General features: G+C 40.5%; 3 protein-coding genes across 3 annotated transcripts; all 3 read left to right on the top strand.

The window, feature by feature from the left end:
- The first annotated feature begins 13,571 nt into the window (after positions 1-13,571).
- On the top strand, positions 13,572-15,378 carry K441DRAFT_659303 (uncharacterized protein). The gene is made up of 3 exons (XM_067648503.1): positions 13,572-13,920; positions 14,094-14,619; positions 14,726-15,378. Exons 1-3 carry the CDS (start codon positions 13,608-13,610, stop codon positions 14,919-14,921), a joined length of 1,035 nt encoding a protein of 344 aa, XP_067504366.1. The 5' UTR covers positions 13,572-13,607; the 3' UTR covers positions 14,922-15,378.
- A 2,293-nt stretch (positions 15,379-17,671) lies between these two features.
- On the top strand, positions 17,672-19,345 carry K441DRAFT_659299 (GroES-like protein). Its single transcript, XM_067648502.1, has 3 exons — positions 17,672-18,343; positions 18,439-18,618; positions 18,680-19,345. The coding sequence occupies exons 1-3, from the start codon at positions 17,978-17,980 to the stop codon at positions 19,157-19,159; spliced, it is 1,026 nt and encodes a 341-aa protein (XP_067504365.1). The 5' UTR covers positions 17,672-17,977; the 3' UTR covers positions 19,160-19,345.
- A 248-nt stretch (positions 19,346-19,593) lies between these two features.
- Positions 19,594-20,970, top strand: K441DRAFT_659298 (EBDP4, emopamil-binding protein). The gene is made up of 5 exons (XM_067648501.1): positions 19,594-19,948; positions 20,005-20,031; positions 20,088-20,224; positions 20,305-20,539; positions 20,592-20,970. Exons 1-5 carry the CDS (start codon positions 19,732-19,734, stop codon positions 20,693-20,695), a joined length of 720 nt encoding a protein of 239 aa, XP_067504364.1. The 5' UTR covers positions 19,594-19,731; the 3' UTR covers positions 20,696-20,970.
- Positions 20,971-21,224: the final 254 nt, after the last annotated feature.

Genomic DNA, 21,224 nt, shown 5'->3' with positions numbered 1-21,224 from the left:
CAACCGTACTCCTATGAAATCCTTCTTGTACGTAATATACGTGTGCTCTATCTACTCTGTTACAGATCCTATAGATCACACAGATTATACAGATCACATTATATGACCTTGGTTACTATTCCTCGTCACATGGTTCTATCGGCTCTATCCTGGACCGTGCCTGTATCAACCAACTAGCTTCTTCCGTCTCTTCTCCAAGTAGTCGTAACATCGTACTTAAAGCGTCCGTAACACTTTAGATAATATTAGCGACTTAGTTAATTAAGGTATAGGCACGGCAAGAGGGACGCGCAAGCCTATATGATTGGATTGTCTATAAACGAGAATCTAAAGCTAGGGAAAGGAAAGGAGAAGAAGAGTAGCGCCGTTTAGTATTTTATAAGACCTTTGCGTTATATAATCGCAATATATAGCAATCTGTGGCAATCTGTGGCAATCTATAGCAACTTGCTAGTGCGAAGTTCTGCCAAGTTCTACCAGTGCCGTAATAGGTACTATATATATATCCCAAAGAACTAAGCAATTTAAGATAAAATTCTAAAGGTCTTTTATAATAACCCTTTTAAGAGTTACTATAGTGCTAATAAAACCCTTAAGGCCGTTTAAAGGAAATACTTTTAGAATGGAATATTTAAAGTGTTATAGAGTAAGTATAAGCGACGATAATATATAGTAAGGTAGATATTATTAAGCTATATATATAAACTGTATAAGGAGGTTAAGACGTTATATAAGGAAAGAAGGTAGGAAAACGGGAAGAAAGGGCATATATTATTAACTTAGTTACTTAGTTAATATGTGTATAGGGCAGAATAGGGTTTAGGTTATAGTCCTAGCAGAACTTAGCAGAATTTAGTAAAACTTAGCAGAATATAGCAGAATGCCGTAGATTGCCGTTAGATTACTATTAGATTGCCATTAGATTGCTATTTTATAGTTGGTCTCTAATTACTAAGTTAGTAGAAATAGGTGGACGTGTATAAGGTATTACGAGGGTGTCCCATAATAGTACCCCCCCCTTTAAATTTAAGCTTCTGCGAGATAGGGCTGTAGTAGTTCTAGGTAGAGTTTATAAAAGTCTTCTACGGCTTATATAAGTCCTATAGAGTTAACGGGTTCCTATAAGGACTTAGTAAAGCCTTTCTATTTTATAAGATATATATATTAGCGTTTCCGTTTATTGTACTTAATATTATTAATTCTTTTAATAAAGTACTCGTTCTCACCATCTACTTTAACTAGTAGGGGAGGGTCCTATATCTATTTAGGCAGGGCGTTTAATACGGGGGTAGTAGGATAGAGGACTGACGTATAGAATACGGGGTGGATTTTAACCGTATTAGGGAGCTTTAATTAGTAGGAGTAAAAGGAGACGACCTTCTTAACCTTATAAGGGCCAGTGTTCTTCTAATTAAGTTTCTTAGCAGGTTGTTTTGTGTTTAGATTTCTTATATCTAGCCAAATAAAGTTACTAATTTAGTAGGCCGGTGCTAGGGTTTGTTTCTTATTTACTGCGGCTTTATAGACAGATTAGGCCTATATTATTTCGTTAGTAAGGAACTATTATAGTTCCTCTATCTTTTTTACAAATTTATTTGCTTCTATAACTTATAAAGCTTAATAAGCGGGGCGAGGAACATTGCTAAAGGGTTTAAAACCTATTTATAGATGCTAGCCGTAGTTAGCTAAGAATAGGGAGACCTTTATAGTTTCTAAAACGGAATTATTTACTGTAAACTCGGCGAATACAAGCCAGTTAATCCAGTTATCTTATAAGTACGACGTGTATATCCGAATATACTACTCTATTATAGTATTTACACGTTCTGTTTAACTATCTATTTCTAGGTAGTATACTATAGATAATAGTGCTTTAATACGGAGTTGGATAGTTAGTTCTTCCTAAAATATAGAAATAAACTAGCTGCCTCTATTAGAGATAATTATTTTAGGGAGTTTATAGAGTTTTTATATATAATCTAGGAATAGCTAGGCGACGGTAAGTGTTAATATATTAGAGTAGGCGATTAAGTATCTTATTTTGGACAGTTGGTCTATAACTACTATAATATTTATGCAGCCTTTACTTACAGGGAGATTAACAACAAAGTTAATTAAGATATCCTTCCATCTTCGGTCTGGAGTAGGTAGTGGCTTTAAAAGGCCGTTATACGTCTTACATAAAGCTTTAGCTCGTCGGCAGATATAGCAGCTAGAGATATACCTTTATATTATATTATATATATTCGGCTAATAGTATTCTTATTAGAGTAGTTCTAGGGTTTTTTCTTAGCCTAAGTGGCTGGATACCGGTAGATTGTATACGTGTTTAAGGAGCTTAAGCTTAAGCTTATTATAATTAGGGATAATTAGATGGTTCTAGTAATATAGGCGGTTTTTATAGGTTTTATATTTACTTAGAGAAATCTTTCTAGAGCGTCTAATACTATTTTACATTAGTTTAAGCGTCTCTTAGATAAACTTGTTATTTAGGTATTTATTAACTATAATCTATTTAATCGATTAATTAGTTATTTTAAGGACGTATACTATAAGATCTTTAGTAGGAGGGTTAAATAGTTTAGGGCGAAGTAGGGTCTAATTTTGGTAAAAGCATACTTCTTCTAGGGCTAGCGCGTCTTGCGAGCGTCGGGTTAAGGTATTAGGCTTCTAACTTTAGACGCCTAGGCGGTACGTAATTAAGAATTAGAAGCGTAATAGATATTCTAACTAGTAAGCCTAATAATAACTTAACTATTTTATGGTTATAAAGTACTGTAGGTTCTTATGGTCGCTAAGGACCTTAATTAAAAATCCGGCGCCTTCTAGTTTGGGTCGCCATTGCTTAAAGCATTTAATAATAGCTAGTAATTCTTTATCATAAATCTTATAATTATATTTGGTAGGGCTTAGTTACTTTAAGAAGTATACTACAGGGTGTAATACTCCTTCTTTATTGTATTAAGACAGAATGCCTCTAGTAACGTAATTGGATGAGTCGGCTTCTATAACACTTATTCGCTCTAGGTTAGAGTATTAGAGTATAGGTGCAATAGTAAATATAACCTTTAGATAAGTAAAGGCCTTCTTATATTCTTTATTAAAGATAAAGGTCTTATCCTTTTAGGTTAGAGTAATAAGGGGTAAGACTAGGGCGGAGAAGTTATTAATAAACCATTAGTAGAAATTGGCAAATTCTATAAAGGCTCTTACATCCTTAACGTTCTTAGGTTCCTGCTAGTTTATAATTACTTCGACTTTCTTTAGGTCCTTTTATATACCGTTTATAAAAATAAGGAGTTTAAGGTATAGGACTTCCGTTTTATAGAACTTATATTTATCTATATCTAATTATAGACCAGCTTTATACAGGGCTTATAAAATAAGATTAACGTATTTCCAATGTTCGGTTAGGTTATTACTATATATTAGGATGTTATTAATATAAGCAGTACAGAAGATGTCTAGGTAGGGACGTAGGGTATTATTTATATAATGTTAGAATAAGCTTAGGGCATTTACAAGGCCGAATAGCGTTACTAAATATTTAAATAATCTATACCGAGTACGGAATGCAGTAAGCTATTTATCTCCTTTTGCTATATAGAGGCGGTTAAATATAGAGATAATATTAAGCTTTATATAGTAGCGAGCCTTACTTAGTTAGTTTAGTGTCTCCTATATTAATGGGATCGGATATTAGTTTTTAACAGTAACGGCGTTAAAAGCTTAGTAGTCTATATAGAAGCGTAGACCGCCGTTAGGTTTCTTAACGAAGATCACTAGTATAGCTATAGGCGATAAGCTCGCTCTAATAAATCCTTTATTTAGGTTCTTATCTAGATACTTCTATAGTACTTAGAGTTTATTTTAAGACATTCCGTATAGGGGTCCAAATCTAGGCTACTTTCCGTCTTTAAGTACAATCTTATAGTCGTACGATCGGTGTTTCGGTAGCTTATTAGCTTCCTTCTATAAAAATGCCTCTAGGCGGTTATAGTACTCTACTAGTACCTTTATAGTAGGGTCGGTGTGCTTTTTCAATGCTAAGGCCTTCTTAATATTAGCTGTAGTAATAGTAAAGATTATATATTTAGGTTTCTTAGCAAGTTATACTAATAGAGTAGCTTTAATTATGCGGATATCTAGGGTGCCGAGCTTGCTTAGATTGTCTATAGTTTCTTATTTAGGTTTAGGTTCGGTATTAGGTATAAAGTTAGTATTAGATTTAGGTTCGGGTTCTTTAAAAATCCTTTTTATAGTAGAATACCAGTCCTTCTAGTATTTTCGCGTATTAAGCTTAAGCTTCTACTTAGCTTAGGGCGGTATAGTACTTAGTAATAGCTTATAGAATTTAGTGGAGTTTTCGGATCCTTAGTGGATGTCGGTGGAATTCTTATATTAGTGGAATTTAGTGGAATTCCTAGGTTGGTGGAATCTGGTAAATTCCTTAGGTATAGGGTGGATAGTCGTGGAAATTTTAGACTAGTGGATCCTGGTAGATTTTTTAGATTTTAGTTCTAGGTCTAAGCAGCGAGTAATAAGGCACTTTTGCTTATAACGGGAGGCGGTAAATAGAAGCTTAAGGTTGTCCTAATTAATAGTTACCTTATATAGCTTTATCCAGGGCTGTTTAAGGATTACTAGGTAACCCAGGGTAGTAATAAAAAGCTTAATTAGTTCTTTGTGGTTTAGGTATTAGAGTCTTAGGGCTACTACGTAGGTGATACGGCCTAAGATAATGCGTTTGCCATTAAATCCAAATACGTTAATATGCCGGTTAAAAGGGGTTAGGGTAAAACTATTATCTTACATAAAGATCTTATTAATAAATCCTATGCCGCTGGCTCCTGTATTAATTAGGATTTAAGCGTTAGCCTATTAACCATTCTGCTAAAGATAATAGTTAACGGTTATGCTATAATCCTAAGAGTTAGAGTTTATAATATCTAAAGCATTTAATATAATCCTAAGGTAGAGCTGTCCTAGAGAGCGACTTAACTCTAAGATATACCTTTTAGTGGCGAGCGGGAAGGGGTTCTTATAGAATATCGGTTGTAGCTTTACCCTTATAAGTAGTGCTTACTAGATATAGGGCTAGAACTAGGTAAAGATTAGAGGCGGTAACCGGAAGATTAATACGGTAAACAGTTACTAGTATTAGCCGTTTATAAATTATTTTAGGGCGTAGGTAAGGGGACGAGATAGTATTTTAAGATATGGTTCTTACTTCCGTACTTAAAGTAAAGGCTTAGCTTAATGCGTCTTTCTTATTTAGGGGACCCTAGTAGGGCGTACTCTAGGGTTCTAGTGTTAATATCTATGGCGTTAGAGTGCTTAGGCTAAGATAATAACTTAGTAAACGTTTATGGGGTTACGGTATTATATTAGGGGGCGGACTTTAGTATTAGGCGTAGTATATTATTATACCATTTATTAATGACGTTTGCGTAGGCATTAAGGGCTCCTAGTAAGTCTACGCCTATTAGGGAGGTTTTTAGTTTAGGGCTTAGAGACTTAATAAGGCTATTAATTAGTGCGGAGTTATTCTAGCCTATTTCTCTTACGTAACGGTTAAATTTAGAGAAGTATACTAGGAAACTTTTCGTTCCTTAAGCTATGTGGTTTATCTTTCTTTAGATAGTAGCTTAGCGGTTTAGGTTACTATATAAGGCTTTAAGAAGTATAACTAGGCTTTATACTAAGGTTGGCTAAAGAGGTTTAATAAGGTTAGCTGCCTCTTTTTCTAGTTAACTTAGGGCATAATAGAGTTAGTTAGCTTTAGTTAGGTAACGGTCAGCGTTACTAGTTAGCTTGTTTTTAAGCTAGCTTAGGAATAATTGGAGTTCTTATTATTTACTAGTAAATATTAGGGGATCTAGTAGTCGTTTGGATCGTTTTAGTATAGTAGTTAGTTTAAGGTAGATAGTTACTATAGGTTTAGGGCTCGCGTTCCGCGTGTTTATCTCTAGAGATAGTGTTTGGTCTTAAGGTCCTATCGTAGGCATCTTAAGTGTACGGATTTCTTCTTAGAGGTCCTTAATTAATCGCTAGTGTTATACTTCTTATTCGGCTTATTATTAATTTAAAGTAGCTTAGTTTTATACAAGGGCGTCTATAAAAGACTTTTATATTTCTACTAGTTATTCTTAGAGTGTGGATATAATACTAGCGGCCGTTATAGGGGCTTTAGGGTCGTTCTGTATTTCGGAGGTAGTATATAAAGTTAACGCAACGTAGTGTTACGGAGTAAGTATAAGCGACGATAATATATAGCAAGGTAGATATTATTAAGCTATATATATAAACTATATAAGGAGGTTAAAACGTTGCATAAGGAAAGAAGGTAGGAAAATGGGAAAAAAGGGCATATATTGTTAACTTGGTTACTTAGTTAATACGTATATAGGGCAGAATAGGGTTTAGGTCGTGGTCCTAGCAGAACTTAGTAAAATTTAGTAGAACTTAGTAGAATATAGCAGAATGCCGTAGATTGCCGTTAGATTACCATCAGATTGCCGTTAAATTGCTATTTTACGGTTAGTCTCTAATTGCTAAGTCGGTGGAAACAGGTGGACGTGTGTAAGGTATTATAAGGGTATCCCGTAATATAAAGAGGTTAAGGACTATATATTAAGGTATAATATATACTAAAGGATATAGATATCTAGGCATCGCCTATATGGCGAGTTATTAGTGCTTCCTATTCTATAGGGACCTATATTAGAATTAATAATAGATTTTATTATAGGCTTAACCCCCACTAAGATAAGAACTAGAGAGGTTACTAACGCTATTTTAGTAATTATTAACAGGTATATAAAGTTTTTAGGATACTTTACTATTATAATAATAATTATAGTAGTAGAACTGGCAGACCTATTTTTAGAACGGTGGCTCTCGTTTAGTATACTAAGGGGAATTATATCTAATAAAGGTACCATATTTAATAGTGCATTTTAGTCTTTATTCTATCTCTTATTAAAAATATAGCAAAGAATAAGTACTGCCTTCTACCTATAAATAGATAGGCTAATAAAGCGTTTAAATATATTATTAGAATACTACCTCCGCTGCTATATTAATTATTAACAAGATAATTAGATATTATAGTTAGCTCTAGCGTAGTATGTGTATAATATAAGCATCTATAGTAGTATAAAAATAACCCCTTATAAAGCATTGTTTGGGGTAAAAGTAAATAACCCCTAAAATATTAAGGATATTATTCCTAAAAAAAAAGGCACTAGTAGTGTTTAAAAGAATTAAGCAAATAAGAATTTACAAAGAGAAACTTAAAAAGTACTTACTAGACGCCTAGGCTATATAAAAAAGGTACTATAATAAAAAATATATACTAAAAGAATTTAAGATAGGAGACGAAGTCTTACTATTTATAAAAAATATCCAAATAAAATGTATTAAGAAGAAGCTGGATCACTAGTAGCTTAGACCCTTTAAGATAGTTAAGAAAACCAAAGAAAACTAAGCCTATAAATTGGAATTACCAAAATCTTATCTAATATATCCTATATTTTATGTTTCCTTACTAAAGCTATACTAGAGAAGAAATAATGCGGAACCGCCCCTACCTAGCGAAATTAATAGGGAACTAGAATGGAATATAGAAGACATTTTAGACTAAAGATGGCGCTAAAAAAAGCGTAAATTTTTAGTTTATTAGGAAGAATACTCTTAGGCGTATAATAGTTAGGAACTTAAGGAGTACCTTTAGCTAAGATACGATACTATAATTAAAACCTTCCTAAGAACTAAAGGTAAAGATTTAGAAATAGTTCCGGATATACTATAGGTAAAGCAATAGGGAAAACCCTATAAATTAAAACTATAGGATTAAGTATAGGCACATCGGGAAAATATTCGCAGGATGAGATTCAAGTAGACTTTGATTTTCGCGTTTCACGTAATTGACATGCAATTTAACTAACTCGACACGCAATTAACCAACTTGACACGCATTTAACTAACTTAACACGCAATTTAACTAACTTAACACGCAATTGACTAACTTAACACGCAATTCGACCAACTTAATACGTAATTAACCAACTTAATACGCAATTCGACCAACTTAATACGCAATTAACTAACTTAACATATTTAAAAGTTAAATAATACGCAGTTGACCTACTTAGCAACTTTAAAAGGTAACTATATATTTCTTGACATGCAATTAAGGTAAAAGTTATATGCTATATATTTAACTATTATATATTATCTAATATATCTTATACAATCTTTATATAGTCTTATTACTTAGAGGCCTCTGCATGAGGCTCTGCACGAGGCTCTACACGAAGCTCTACACGAAGCTCTGCGTACAGAGGCTCTGCACGAAGCTCTGCGCATAGAGGCTCTGGCACGAAGCTCTGCGCATAGAGGCTCTGCACGAAGCTCTGCACGAAGCTCTGCACGAAGCTCTACATACAGGAGGCTCTGCACCGAGTCTCTGCGCGAGGCTCTGCGTACGGAGGCTCTGCACGAAGCTCTGCACGAAGCTCTGCACGAAGCTCTGCACGAGGCTCTGCGCGAAGGCTCTGCGTACGGAGGCTCTACACGAAGCTCTGCACGAGGGCTCTGCGCGAAAGCTCTGCATACGGAGGCTCTACACGAAGCTCTACACGAAGCTCTATACGAAGCTCTACGTACAGAGGCTCTGCACAAGGCTCTGCGCGAAGCTCTGCGTACGGAGGCTCTACACGAAGCTCTGCATCGGGTCCCCGCTATATTCCCGATAGCGTCTACACGTGTCTCTGCCTATGTAGCGCCTTATTTTTTACCCTTTCCTTCCTTCCTTACATCCTCCCTACCCTAGGGAGGCACTAGAACGGCAGCCAGCCAGAGGACCGTTGCTAGAACTAGATGACTATCGCTAGAACCAGACGACCGTCGCCAGAACCAGACGACGACCGTTACCAGAACCAGACGACCGTTACCAGAACAGACGACCGTCGCCAGAGCCAGACGACCGTCGCCAGAACCAGACGACCGTCGTCAGAGCCAGACGACTATCGCCAGAGCCAGACAACTGTCGCTAGAACCAGACGACCGTCGCCAGAACCAGACGACTATCGCCAGAGCCAGACAACTGTCGCTAGAACCAGACGACCGTCGCCAGAACCAGACGACCGTTACCAGAACCAGACGACCGTTACCAGAACCAGACGACCGTTACCAGAACCAGACGACCGTCGCCAGAACCAGACGACCGTCTCCAGAGTCAGACGACTGTCGCCAAAACCAGACGACTGTCGCCAGAGCCAGACGACCGTCGCTAGAACCAGACGACCGTCTCCAGAGTCAGACGACCATCGCCAGAACCAGACGACTGTCGCCAGAGCCAGACGACAACGACTAGCCAGCGAACACTATAAACGATTCGATCGATTGATCGAATCAAGGTAGCACAGACAGGTAGGCACAAACAGGGAGATGCTGACGGGTAGGCAGATGCAGACAGGTAGGCAGATGCAGACAGGCAAGCAGATGCAGACAGGTAGGTAGATACAGACAGGTAAGCAGATACAGATAGGTAAGCAGATGCAGACAGGTAGGCAGATACAGATAGGTAAGCAGATGCAGACAGGCAAGCAGATGCAGACAGGTAGGCGATACAGACGGGTAGGCAATGCAGATAGGTAGGTAGATACAGACAGGTAAGCAGATATAGATAGGTAAGCAGATGCAGACAGGCAAGCAGATGCAGATAGGTAGGCGATGCAGACAGGTAGGCAATNTAGANAGGTAGGCAATGTAGGCAGGTAGGTAAGTCAATAGGTAGATAGGTAGAAGAGAACCATCGCTATATTATATTAAATTATCTAAAATAATAATATTTATTTTGCTAGCCTTATAAATAGCTTTAAAGTAGCTTTTATTTATTTAAAATATGCTATTAGTATAAAAGAGGTAAATATAATTATAGTTACCAAATGCGCAGATTGCTGGCAGGTTGCGCGCAGGCTGCGCGCAGGCTGCGTGTCAAAAAAACACGACATAGGCTAGTCGGTCGAGTTGCCAAATGACCTTAACTGCGCGCCAATTGCGTCAACCACCAACCATTGAGGCCATTGAAAGGGTACCATATTTTCCCGATGCATTAAGAACAGAAACATTTCGCTATTATAATAAGGATCCTAAAATCTTATAAGAGGAAGCCTATAGGGATCTATAGGAGAACCACTAGGGATACTGTTTAAAGGAGATACTGTTTAAGAAGGAGCAGTAGCACTATAAAAAGTGGCCTTAGGGATTTAGAAAAATCCCCTAGGGATAAAAAGAGAGTATTTGGCCTAGCACTAGAGATATATAGTAAAGTTAATAGTATAAAGAGGAGCAAAAGGACAGCCTATAAAGAATTAGAAATTTTAAGGAATTATAAGGCACCTATAGGAATACTACCCGTTTATTATATATAGAGATTATAGTAGTGCACTACGTTTATATAGATTGTCACTAAAGCTTAGAATAAAGGCATCCCTAAAGTATAAAGTTAATTCCTAATAATAGGGCATCCTAAAGGCACCCGAGAAGCACTATATAAAGCTATTCTATAAAAAGAAGAAAAGAGCTAAGTAATAACTTAAATACTAGCAGCAGTAATAGGAGCCTCCTCTTCTATCTTAACGTTATTATTAATAGTATTATTAGCTTCTCTATCCCTAGAAGCATTAGCACTTCTACTAATATTCTTCTTAGAACAACAGGTACTAAAAAAACTAGTATAGGCGGGAGACTAGCAAGGAGAACGTTTATCTTAACCTTTATTACTATCCTTAGTATCCCTAAGTTCTAAATTGGCGTCTAAGCAAGAATTAGAGAGACGTTAGCTATAAAAGTTAGTATAGTTCCTAAGTAAGTCACTAGAGAAACTTACTTAGCTAAAGTAGCTTATATAAAAGTACGAATATTATTATTAATAAGGACGAGCTATTCGTATATACGCTCCTAGACACTATATATCTAAGATTATTATATCTCTATAGTAGTAGAAACCCTTATTAAATTAAAGAGTCTATAAGTAAGGGAAGATACCTTCTATTCCCACCTATTACTATTAGGATATTAGCGGAAATCTTAGATAGCGCGTTAGAGCCTACAAGTCTTATATATATAAATAGCGGGAATCTAGTATAATTAGCAAAATCTAGAATAGGACGGAATGGGAAATACTAGGATATAGGTCTTTCTCCTACTGCGGTAATAGGAGCACTTAGATTTATTTTCGCTGGAGTAAAGCATCTTATAGACGTGGAAAGGATCCTATATAAGAGCATAAACGTAGTAATAATAGTATTTTAGGGAAACTACTATAGAAGTAATAGACGCTGTCTAGGGCGTTACTAAGAGAGGAATGATACTATTGCCAGTTTAGGGACGCGTAGAAGGACTATAAGCCATTATAAGAGAATACTTTAAGAAGTTAGCATTATTATAAGAAGATAAGGTGGGGATTCTATTACTTATAGATGCGTTAAAAAAAGATAATAAGGTAGTAATAGAAGTACGGCTAGAGATATAGAAGCTAAAAGGCAAGATATAATAAAAATAGCCTATTTAAGAACGAGATAAATAGTGTTATTAATAGAAGAATAAGGGAGAGATAATAACTTATAAATAGAAAGAAATTAAAATAAAAGACGTTATTATTAAAGCCTATTTAGGTAAATAGGGATAGTAGTTAGTCAACGCGTCGCACTAAATAACCTCTAGATCTATTTACAACAAATTCCCAAAATTAGAGAGGTAAATCCCACTAAATTTTTATTACTATTATTAAAATCCTATTATAAAAGCACTATAAAAAGCTAGGGTAGGAGAAGAGTAAAAAAATAAAAGATAAAGTAAAGTTCCGCGCTAGTAAAGAGCTGGCAATAAGTTATATTATAGAGTACCTTTCTACTAAGGGTTTCCTTAGTGGTTTTAGCCGGAACTCTATAAAAGCTTAGTAAAGGTAAAGTCTTAAAGGACTAAGACCCTAAAAGGGGAGGTAATTATAACGGAATCCCCTAGAAGGTATATATCTAATAAGATAGTAGGAGGTTTTATTTATATCCTATCTATATTCTAGAAGATATAGTTAAATAGGTTAGGGGCAAAAGGTTTTACTAGCGTTTTAAAAGAAATATATAGGAAGCTAGTTCCCCTCTAAAGAAGAACTAGCGATTAGTCTCTAAATAGAAGTAGTTAGAAGTATTTGTCCTTTAATATATAAAACTTATTATACCTTTAACTTACCTTCTACCTACCTTTAACGTACCTCTAACTTACCTTCTACTTACTGGTAACACTATTAATTAGATAATTATACGTTTTAGTTAGGCTGGCCTCTTATAGAATTAGATATTAAAGAGTAAAATACTAAAACTAGAACTTCCCTAGCATTTTAAAAACGGGCTAGAGTGTCCACTTAGTTACTAGTATATATTAAGCTGCCTTAGAAGGATTTATATATATAGGACTATAGCGCTATAGCCTAGAGCCTATATATGTAATATTATACGTAATATAATATAATGGATATATATATATATATATATATATAATAAAATATTGCGACTATTATAGTAGTGGAAAATATTGTAAGTATTATAGTCGTAGGAAATATTGCAACTATTATAGTTATAGGAAATATTATAACTATTACAGTCGTATAAAATATTGCGACTGCAGTTATATGTCACGGGACTGCCGTTCCATGCGCTACGCCGTGCGCGTAGCTGGCGTCATAGGATTCCCTTCTTTGTTAATTTGTTTGTTTGCATCGTTCGGCAAATAGTTTATCCGCCCTATTGCCCCTATATAGATTCAGTTGCGGCTGCATTCCTGTTGAGTTCTCCAGCAATCCTCTTGAATCTCCACGACAGCCGTGCGTAGCTATCAATTCTTCGAATCCGATGCTTGTTCATCTAGCGTTCGCACGTGATACATCGTCCTCGTGACAGTAGTTTAGCTAGGTAGGTAGCTTAACTAGGTAGCCAATACGTTTTAACTATTATAGTTATAAAATATATTATAATTTTATAATATAAGACTGTTAAAGTAGCCCCAGGCTGGTGTAAAGAAGTATATATAAGTAGATTAGCGGATCTAGCTAAAATAACCCCGGGCTAGTCCTGGGCTAATCTCTACTACTTTCCCTTTTTCCTAACAAAGTTTATATAAAAATTATATATAAATTAGCCGCGAGGGATTAACAATTTTCCGAACCGTATACTAGACGATTATTATATAAGCTAGTTAATCTATTATGCAAGCAGCTTATGATTGGATAATCGTCTGGAACCGAGATAAAACGGAATCACGTCTAAGCTTGCTGAGGTAATGAGCCTGCTGAGGTAATTCTTTTGGAGCAACCGGGTCTTGGCATCGGGCTTTCCGATCTCCGGAAACGGCAGCCTCAAACAGTCTCACCACAATCAAGAGCTCCATCCCCATCCACGCGACCTTCTTGGACCCGTGCCTACACCATCAGGCTCCCATCTTCTTGTCATTCTTTCAAAGGACTACACCTTAATTATTCTTCTACTTCATCCACCTCCACTTCTATATCTCGCCCCCTCAATCCTCCATCCGTATTAGTCAATATGCGGTTACGTCGATCATATTCCGCTACAAGCTCTCCATCTTCGTTCAATCTACCTCTTTCCACATTTACTACGCTACTCTTAGCCTTTCCGTCCCTGATATCGGCATCCCTAGATTGTGGGAGCATAGTCGTCAAAGACAAGCACTTCGATTTATCGCCGCTCGATGGCGCCCATCAGGTGCACTGGGTACGGGAACCAGAAGACACGCCAGGGATGGAGTTCAATACAACATTCACCATCGATCTCTGCAAGAAGCTTAAGTGGACAAAGGGTGTTCCGCGTGAGCAGGAGTGTCCGCACGGGACAAGGAGTGAGTAGTTCTATCGATCCGTTCGTTTACTTTAACTAGTAGCTAAACCAATAATATTTCCTCCATCGCTTTCCAAACCTAGAGGCTTCGAAACTGTTTTGAGGGGGTTACTAATAATTCGACGAGATGTGAGACTGGGAGTTTCACACATGCTGACTTACGTTGATTTACAGTATGCGGCGTCGATTTCGAAAGAGACATCCCATCCAACACATCTAAATTCCTAGCTGCTAGGCCTATCGCCGGGGACTACACTCTCCAGAACCACCGCACTATCCAGGCGACGTGGACTCTACTCCGTGATTCAAAATCTAATCTGGACGCCGGCAGAGAAGGCATACGCGGCGAGCTCCACGGTGGAAGATATCCCGATAAAAAGGATGGTACGGATCAGATGGCGATAATAGAGTTCGTCTGTGATAAGGAGAGAACTGGTTTAGAGGGTGATGAAAAAGACGATCGAGACAAGGATGAGGACGATACAGAAGACGAGAAGTTTAGGAGGGAAGAGGGTGATGATATGGATAGTTCAAAGGGAAAGAGTTTGAAATTCAATAGCTATAAGGAAGAGGAGCTAGATAAAAAGACGATTGGGGTATTGAGGCTGGAGTGGCGGACAAAGTACGCATGCGAAGATGCAAACGAAGGCCCTGGAGAGTCATCAGGGCGGTGGGGTTTTTTCACTTGGTTTATTATCATGTGAGTATTCGCTGTCATCAATGCAGTCTCTCTGAGATGCATATGGTCTTTCTGTTAGGAGAAACGAAATTCTGGAGTGTAACACTGACACGTGAGTGCTGCACAGCCTCTTTCTTGCAACGGCCGCCTACCTAATCTTTGGTTCTTGGCTCAACTACAATCGATACGGTGCCCGCGGTTGGGACCTGCTTCCTCACGGCGACACCATTCGCGACCTACCATACCTAATCAAAGACTGGGCGCGGAGAGTAGTTAACACAATACAAGGGCCAGGAAGCAGGGGGGGTTACAGTGCGGTGTAAGCATATACGTGGGTTCATGCATGATACTTTCCCTGTTGTTATTGGATAGGAGTCCGAATCAAATTCTTTCGTGTCATACTAGAAGCTTGCGAAAATATTGAGGTAAGATTTATTGAATCTAGAGACTCGATTCTCCTTATTCGAAACACGTCTATCTTCATATGCCAGGCATGGCCGCTGTGGTTCGTCATTAATCGTCGTACGTCATCAAAAACCCGTCTTTTCATTCTGTCGCCGCCGAGCTTTCGTACAGTGATCTCCCACCTTTCTCCATCCTGCAGCTCAGAAATCATACAGAAAGGAAACAAATCTAAACATAAATCCCAATCGCCGCACTAATGCAATCGTAAAATCTCACTCCGCCTCGGCCCTTGTCGCCACCACCGCCTTTCCCGCCGCGTCACTACTTTCCTTTGCCACCCCCTGACCCCTGACCTTGCTGCGACCCAACGCCGCGCACGTTGGCGTTGTCAGGCATGCGGAAGGGGAATGGCGCGTACGGCAGGTGATAGTACGGCTGCCCTCCTGCTGACGCAGATGCGCTGCCAGCTGGACCCGCTGTGCCACTTGTGTTACACGGCGAGGAGTTGGATGACATGGTGTACGGCTGCGTGGTCAATGCGGCTTGCTGGTGGGATTCTGAGTGTAGGGGATCGTCTGTGGGATCTGAGAGCGGTTGGGGGTTGCTGGTGGACTCTGAGGTGAGCTGCGGTTTGCTGGTATTGCTTGGGTCGACTTCGCGAGACTCGCTGGGGTTATTGCAGTTACTAGGGCCTGTTTTACTCAGATCCGAATTACTGAGATTGCTGGTGGAGTTGGGATCGGGGTTACGGTTGTGGAGGCGGAAGAGTGTTCCCAGAGGTGTGGTAGAATGACGGAGCGGGCTTGCTGGAGAGTGTGGCGTCTGTGGCGTTGCAGTTGGTTGATGGTTTGGGTGGAGTGCTTGATGAATTGAAAACAAATTGCGGGTGAGTGATGTATACTTTGGCAATGGAAGGTAGTGTTGCTGAGTGTGTTTCTCAAGGTCAAGTTGATTTGTTTGATGCCGTGGATACTGATACTGGACAGGTCTTTATACCGAACAGCCAGGATCCAACACACCCAGACGTGGCCCTGACCCGAAACCAATGTGACGGTAATAGCACTCGTGGCCAGCAAGCAGACGATTGCATAAGCGTGAATGTAAATGTGCTAATCGCGTAGTGGGCCGTCGGTGGAATCAAGCCACTTGGCCCAGAGTGGAAATACCGTAACGATTTCCAACGCTTCGGTCAGGCTCGCGTAAAGCTTGACTCGCGGACGGACCGCCTTTTTTAGGCCAGTTGGAGATCAAAGAGAGGCCGGGAAAGGCGTGAATCTGGCAGCGGGATGGCTGCTGCTATCGTCAGATGCTTATAGGGAGCCGCATCTGCCGCAAAGGCCGTCGGGGAATACGAGCAATTTCTGCTTTGGGATTGGCAGTGGGAGGGATATTTGGTCTGAATTATAGTGGGGGGTGAAACGAGGATTGGACTGGGCTTATGCGTTTTCAGGGTTTGAATGGGTGATTGGTGAAGGGCATCCGGATGGTATGTTGTTTCTGATTTACGATTGGAACGGGGACAAAAACTCAATTAACTAGCGTGGTACGTCTTGGCTCAGGGAGAATATTTATTTGAATTGGTGCTAGCTAACTTGAGATGGATTTGATAACTAAACTAATCGTTTTCTCTGACGCCAGCTTTTCGTATAGGAGATAATCAAAACGCCAACCTACACCAACGCTTACACCCAGGTGGATATTCGGTCCCAAACGGCGGGCCGAATTATGGCTGTTTTGTGATGTAGCAGAGCAGTGTTTCTGCCAGTGTAACAACACCATATTTGATTAAACTCACCGCTGCAAAAGGTTGAGGGCATAATGAAAATTGTCATCTTCGCGAATAGTTGAATGTTAGAATAGAGTTTCTGTGCCCAGTCTAAACTTAGCGGAATTTACGGACATTGTTCGGAAGTGGGCGTTACTCAGCTATAGTGCGCACTGATAGGGTGAGCCAAAGATGGCACACAGACGACTAAAAGAGAGCTGATGAAGCCATGCGTAGTGTACATTCCCGATTCTGGCAGCATCACTTTTAGAGTTGAAGATCGGGTTTGTCAGCTGCGATTTCTCGGATAGCCGGTTGCCCTACCAGGTTTTCCCCTTACTAAAATCATGGGTCTCGACTGCAGCCCTATAAAAATATTTCTAGAATATTGCGGAATCCGGCGACGCTGAGGTCAGACTGCATATGCAACTTCCCGTGCCTCTAGAAGGCCCAGCAGACTGGGAACCGCTGTGGGTACACTTTTCTATTGTTGTTCATGGGCTGAGGCTGTGCAGTGTAGTAAGCAGGGAAATGAGAAGTAATTAGCGGAAATAGCACTGTATTTAACGGCCTTAGGAATAAATTAGCGGATACCAGAAGTATTTAGCGGCAAGGCTGCATGGCACTAGACAATACTAAGGAAAATAGCATCGCTACAAGAAGAGATTTATGGGATACCGGTGCTTGCGTGCGTTTGCGATACGAACCCGATGCAGGTTTTGGAGCCCCATTTGTGCTATTTTCCGCTCCTTCGCTCGTCCCGGTCGCTTACTCCACGCTTACCCCGGCCATGTCACGATGCATGGCGTAAAGCGCGGAAGTCGGCTCTGAGAACGGTTGCTTACGCAGCACCTGACAGATAGCTTATATACCACTTCACTCGTGCCTTCACTGGCTACTCTTCTCTGCACGGTTCGCAGCTTCTTGTCTACCAGTGAGCTTTCGTTCCGTTTTCGGCTAAATTAATCGTATCCACCTTGAGTCTGCATATAATTCTTTAAATATCGCAATGTCCAGACAAAAGAGTAACCTCACCTGCGTTTTGTCCCTCACCCTCTTCTTGCACGCTTTCATTGCTTTTGAAAGCCCACTGCCCTCCAGACCAAAGAAATTATCTAAGACGCACCAGAGCCCTAAAGGCTTTTGGAAATCTGGGCCTCCTATTTTAAACCTGCATTCAAAAGACGGATGGTTGAATTATTACCCATTATGTCAGAAAACGTGGCTGCTCTAGTCCCCGGTCCCGCGATGGCCCTCACTCTTACTCCCGTGCCAGTTAAACGCCCAGCAGCCGGTGAGATTTTGATCCGCAATTACTGTATTGCGATTCAGCCATTAGATGCCAAGATGCTGATCTCAGGGTATGCGGGTGCCGGGGGCATAAAGACGTACCCAAGTCTTCTCGGAGCTAGCGCTGCCGGTGTTGTAGAAGAAGTTGGTGAAGGTGTAGACGAATTTAAGATTGGGGACAGGGTGGTTGCCGATACGGGTGCCTACGTCAAAGGTGGAGACGCAAATTTAAGAGAGGGTACATGGCAGCGATTCGTAATATGTGCTGTTGAAACCGTTGCCAAGGTAAGTGAGAGATGTCACGTTTCTCCCTGATGCAACAACGGACTTCTTACTGCTTCTGTCTGGTAGAATATGGTGGTCTGACAAGTAGCCAATAGATTGGCGAATCTCAATTTGAGCAAGCGGTCCTACTGGAATTCCCCCTTCAGACCGCGGTTGTGGCGCTGCAACTCTTCCTCGGTATGGGCAAACCCAATACCGGGAATGCAGACGAGAAAGTCCTCGTGTGGGGCGCTGGAGGTGCTGTTGGAACTTACGCTGTACAATATGCTAAGAGCGTGAGTGGTTTTACAGTGTCAAATGGTAACTGTGACTTTATGAAAGCTCATTTGCCAGCAGGTTGGTCATACTATTATTGTAACCGCGTCACCTCGTGATACAGAGCGCCAAAAATCCATCGGTGCATCTGAGGTTTTGGATTACAAGGCACCTGACACCTTGGAACGACTTCAAGCCCTTGGCCCTTATAAATATCTCATTACTGCTAGCGGGGATCCAGCTTCACAAAAGGCACTTGCGAGCCTGCTTCAACCGGAAGGTGGTAGTTATGTGTCCGTCCTAGGAGGAGATTTTGAGCTGCCAGCAAATGTGAAGCGGGTATATGCGGCATTCTCCCAAGCGGCACAGAGTGACGAAAATGCCGAGTTCCGGACGTGGTGGTATAAAGAATACGTGCCAAAGGTGCTAAACGAAGGGTCGGTCCAACCGGTGAGCTTTACGAAAAGGAGCGGCGGCCTCGCTGCGTTGCAAGAAGCTAGTAAAGATGTAGTTGACGGAAAGGTTAGGGGAAAGATTGTCGTCAATCCACAAGAGGGCTAGAATTATATTAACTTGAAGAATAGAATTCTAGCACAACTCAATCCAAAAATGAAGGAATATGTTCCTTTCACATTCCACGTGCCGATGGTAAATGGTACATGCAAAGTACTATTCGTTTAGCTCTCGCCACACTAAGCCAGTTTTAGATAATTGCCTGAAATCTCTAGAAATAAAAATACAAAGAGGCTTTCTTAAGATGCACCTAAATGACGCGTGAAGTTAGGAAATCTATCCCCACACTTGCCTAGCAGTGTAAAAAAAGCGAGATTCTGACAATCAAGGTTAAAATCATGGAGATAAACTCTCCTCTGCTTTTCATGCAGCTTAAGTGGTGGTGTGGTGACTTTTCGTTTAGCGGAGATTCTCCGCCTTGGCAAACCCTAGGATTCCGCCCGTGAATGTTTGCCAAGAAAATCAGGAGAGAGAGCTCCCGTGTCAGGTTGACACAAGGGGCACACCACAAACATTCGTTTGTTCCTCATTTTTGCTCGCGCACACTTTAGTGTCTTTAAATGGATGCGATATTGAAGCAATTCGAGTCTTTCTTTCCGCCTTCGCATACCGTTTCAGAAATGGCCTCCAACGCGCCGAAATTTCCTGCACATCCCTACTATCCGGAGAAAGTAGAGATTTTGGGATACCTGGGAAATGAATGGAACACCCTAGAACTACTCTCAATGTTTAGCGGAGGCTGCGCTGTCATATTTGCCGTTACTTACATACTTGTGAAGAGGGTGCGGCCAAATATTTCTACAGCGGATTTGTCCACCGTCTTATGGTTTGTTCTATGTACGGACTCCCTCTAGGCTTCTCCATTTTAAGCCAATTGCTGATGCGACGTATAGGCGGGTTCATACACCTGTTCTTTGAAGGTACAGGATTCCTGGCGTGTCCGCAAACCACAGTCGATCGTTTCTGACTTCGTTAGGGTACTATTCCTACAACTTTCGACGCATGGGCGGAATGCAGGATTTGTTTGGACAACTCTGGAAGGAATACTCTTTATCGGATTCTAGATACCAAACACAAAACGCGTTTGTACTGTGCATGGAAACGATTACTGCTGTAAGGCTCCGGTTTGGAAACAGGTTATGGACGACCCTTCATGTTCATATCTGGCTAAATGTTCTCCTGCGTGTTTGTAGGTGTGTTGGGGACCACTATCATTTATCGTTGCCTCTATGATCGCAACTGACCACCCCTTCCGGCACCCCCTTCAAGCCGTTGTTTCCCTTGGGCAGCTCTACGGCGATGTGCTATACTACGCCACCAGCATGTTCGATCACTACATTCTGAATCTCTCGTACTCGAGACCGGAGGCATTCTATTTCTGGGGATACTTCGTATTCATGAATTCGTTCTGGATAATAATTCCGCTGAGTGGGTTTTTGGAACACTGGCATATGCATATCCTTGTACTAATTGATTGCAGAACTTCTATATGACAGCATCGTGAAAAGTGGCAGGGCTTTTGCTGCGTTAGATAAGATGGAAAGAGCGTTGAAGGCGAACGGCAATGCAAAGAAAGCGTTATAGAGGATGAGACGGTTCCATTGAAGAGGCAACCAACACACAGACACTAATCGGTCCACATTGTGCGCCGGGAAGCCCCGTATCAAGGACTGTGAGCGCTGTTATTAGAGTTGTTTGGAGAATTGGTCCAAGCGGCCTTAGCGTATCTGCAGGCGTCCAAGGTTTAGAGCTAGATGCGTGGCGATCCATGAATTGACCAGTTAGAGTTATTAATAGTAATGTCTAACCAGACGCTCCGAGTATCCAGAGTTTGTTTTGGGTTGACTGAAGCTTCGAGTAAGGTTTCTACAGCACATGCCGGCAGACGTAAAAGTGAATTAATGAAGCCTAATGGCCAAAAATCAATACCAATAGTGTATCATCCAGGCTGTGGCGCAGCGATCGGCTCTTGACGGCCTGGGCGGAGTGTCAGTGCTTTAGAATGGGTTGTGCCCAATCGTCAACAAACCGGATAACGACAAAACAGAACTCCCGGATATCTCCCAGCTGCACCACATTCCCTCTCGATATTCGATTTTGCATGTCGGGGAGG

This window comes from Cenococcum geophilum, assembly GCF_001692895.1.
Source record: "Cenococcum geophilum 1.58 unplaced genomic scaffold K441scaffold_19, whole genome shotgun sequence".
Lineage (NCBI taxonomy): Eukaryota > Fungi > Ascomycota > Dothideomycetes > Gloniales > Gloniaceae > Cenococcum > Cenococcum geophilum.
This window is presented reverse-complemented; position numbering and strand designations above follow the sequence as displayed.

Coding starts and splice junctions, on each gene's coding strand:
- K441DRAFT_659303 (XM_067648503.1), top strand. CDS start 13,608: ATGCGGTTACGTCGATCATATTCCGCTACAAGCTCTCCATCTTCGTTC. Junction 13,921..14,093: donor GTGTCCGCACGGGACAAGGA/GTGAGTAGTTCT, acceptor GTTGATTTACAG/TATGCGGCGTCGATTTCGAA. Junction 14,620..14,725: donor TTCACTTGGTTTATTATCAT/GTGAGTATTCGC, acceptor AGTGCTGCACAG/CCTCTTTCTTGCAACGGCCG.
- K441DRAFT_659299 (XM_067648502.1), top strand. CDS start 17,978: ATGTCAGAAAACGTGGCTGCTCTAGTCCCCGGTCCCGCGATGGCCCTC. Junction 18,344..18,438: donor CTGTTGAAACCGTTGCCAAG/GTAAGTGAGAGA, acceptor AGTAGCCAATAG/ATTGGCGAATCTCAATTTGA. Junction 18,619..18,679: donor CTGTACAATATGCTAAGAGC/GTGAGTGGTTTT, acceptor ATTTGCCAGCAG/GTTGGTCATACTATTATTGT.
- K441DRAFT_659298 (XM_067648501.1), top strand. CDS start 19,732: ATGGCCTCCAACGCGCCGAAATTTCCTGCACATCCCTACTATCCGGAG. Junction 20,032..20,087: donor CATACACCTGTTCTTTGAAG/GTACAGGATTCC, acceptor TGACTTCGTTAG/GGTACTATTCCTACAACTTT. Junction 20,540..20,591: donor CTGGATAATAATTCCGCTGA/GTGGGTTTTTGG, acceptor AATTGATTGCAG/AACTTCTATATGACAGCATC.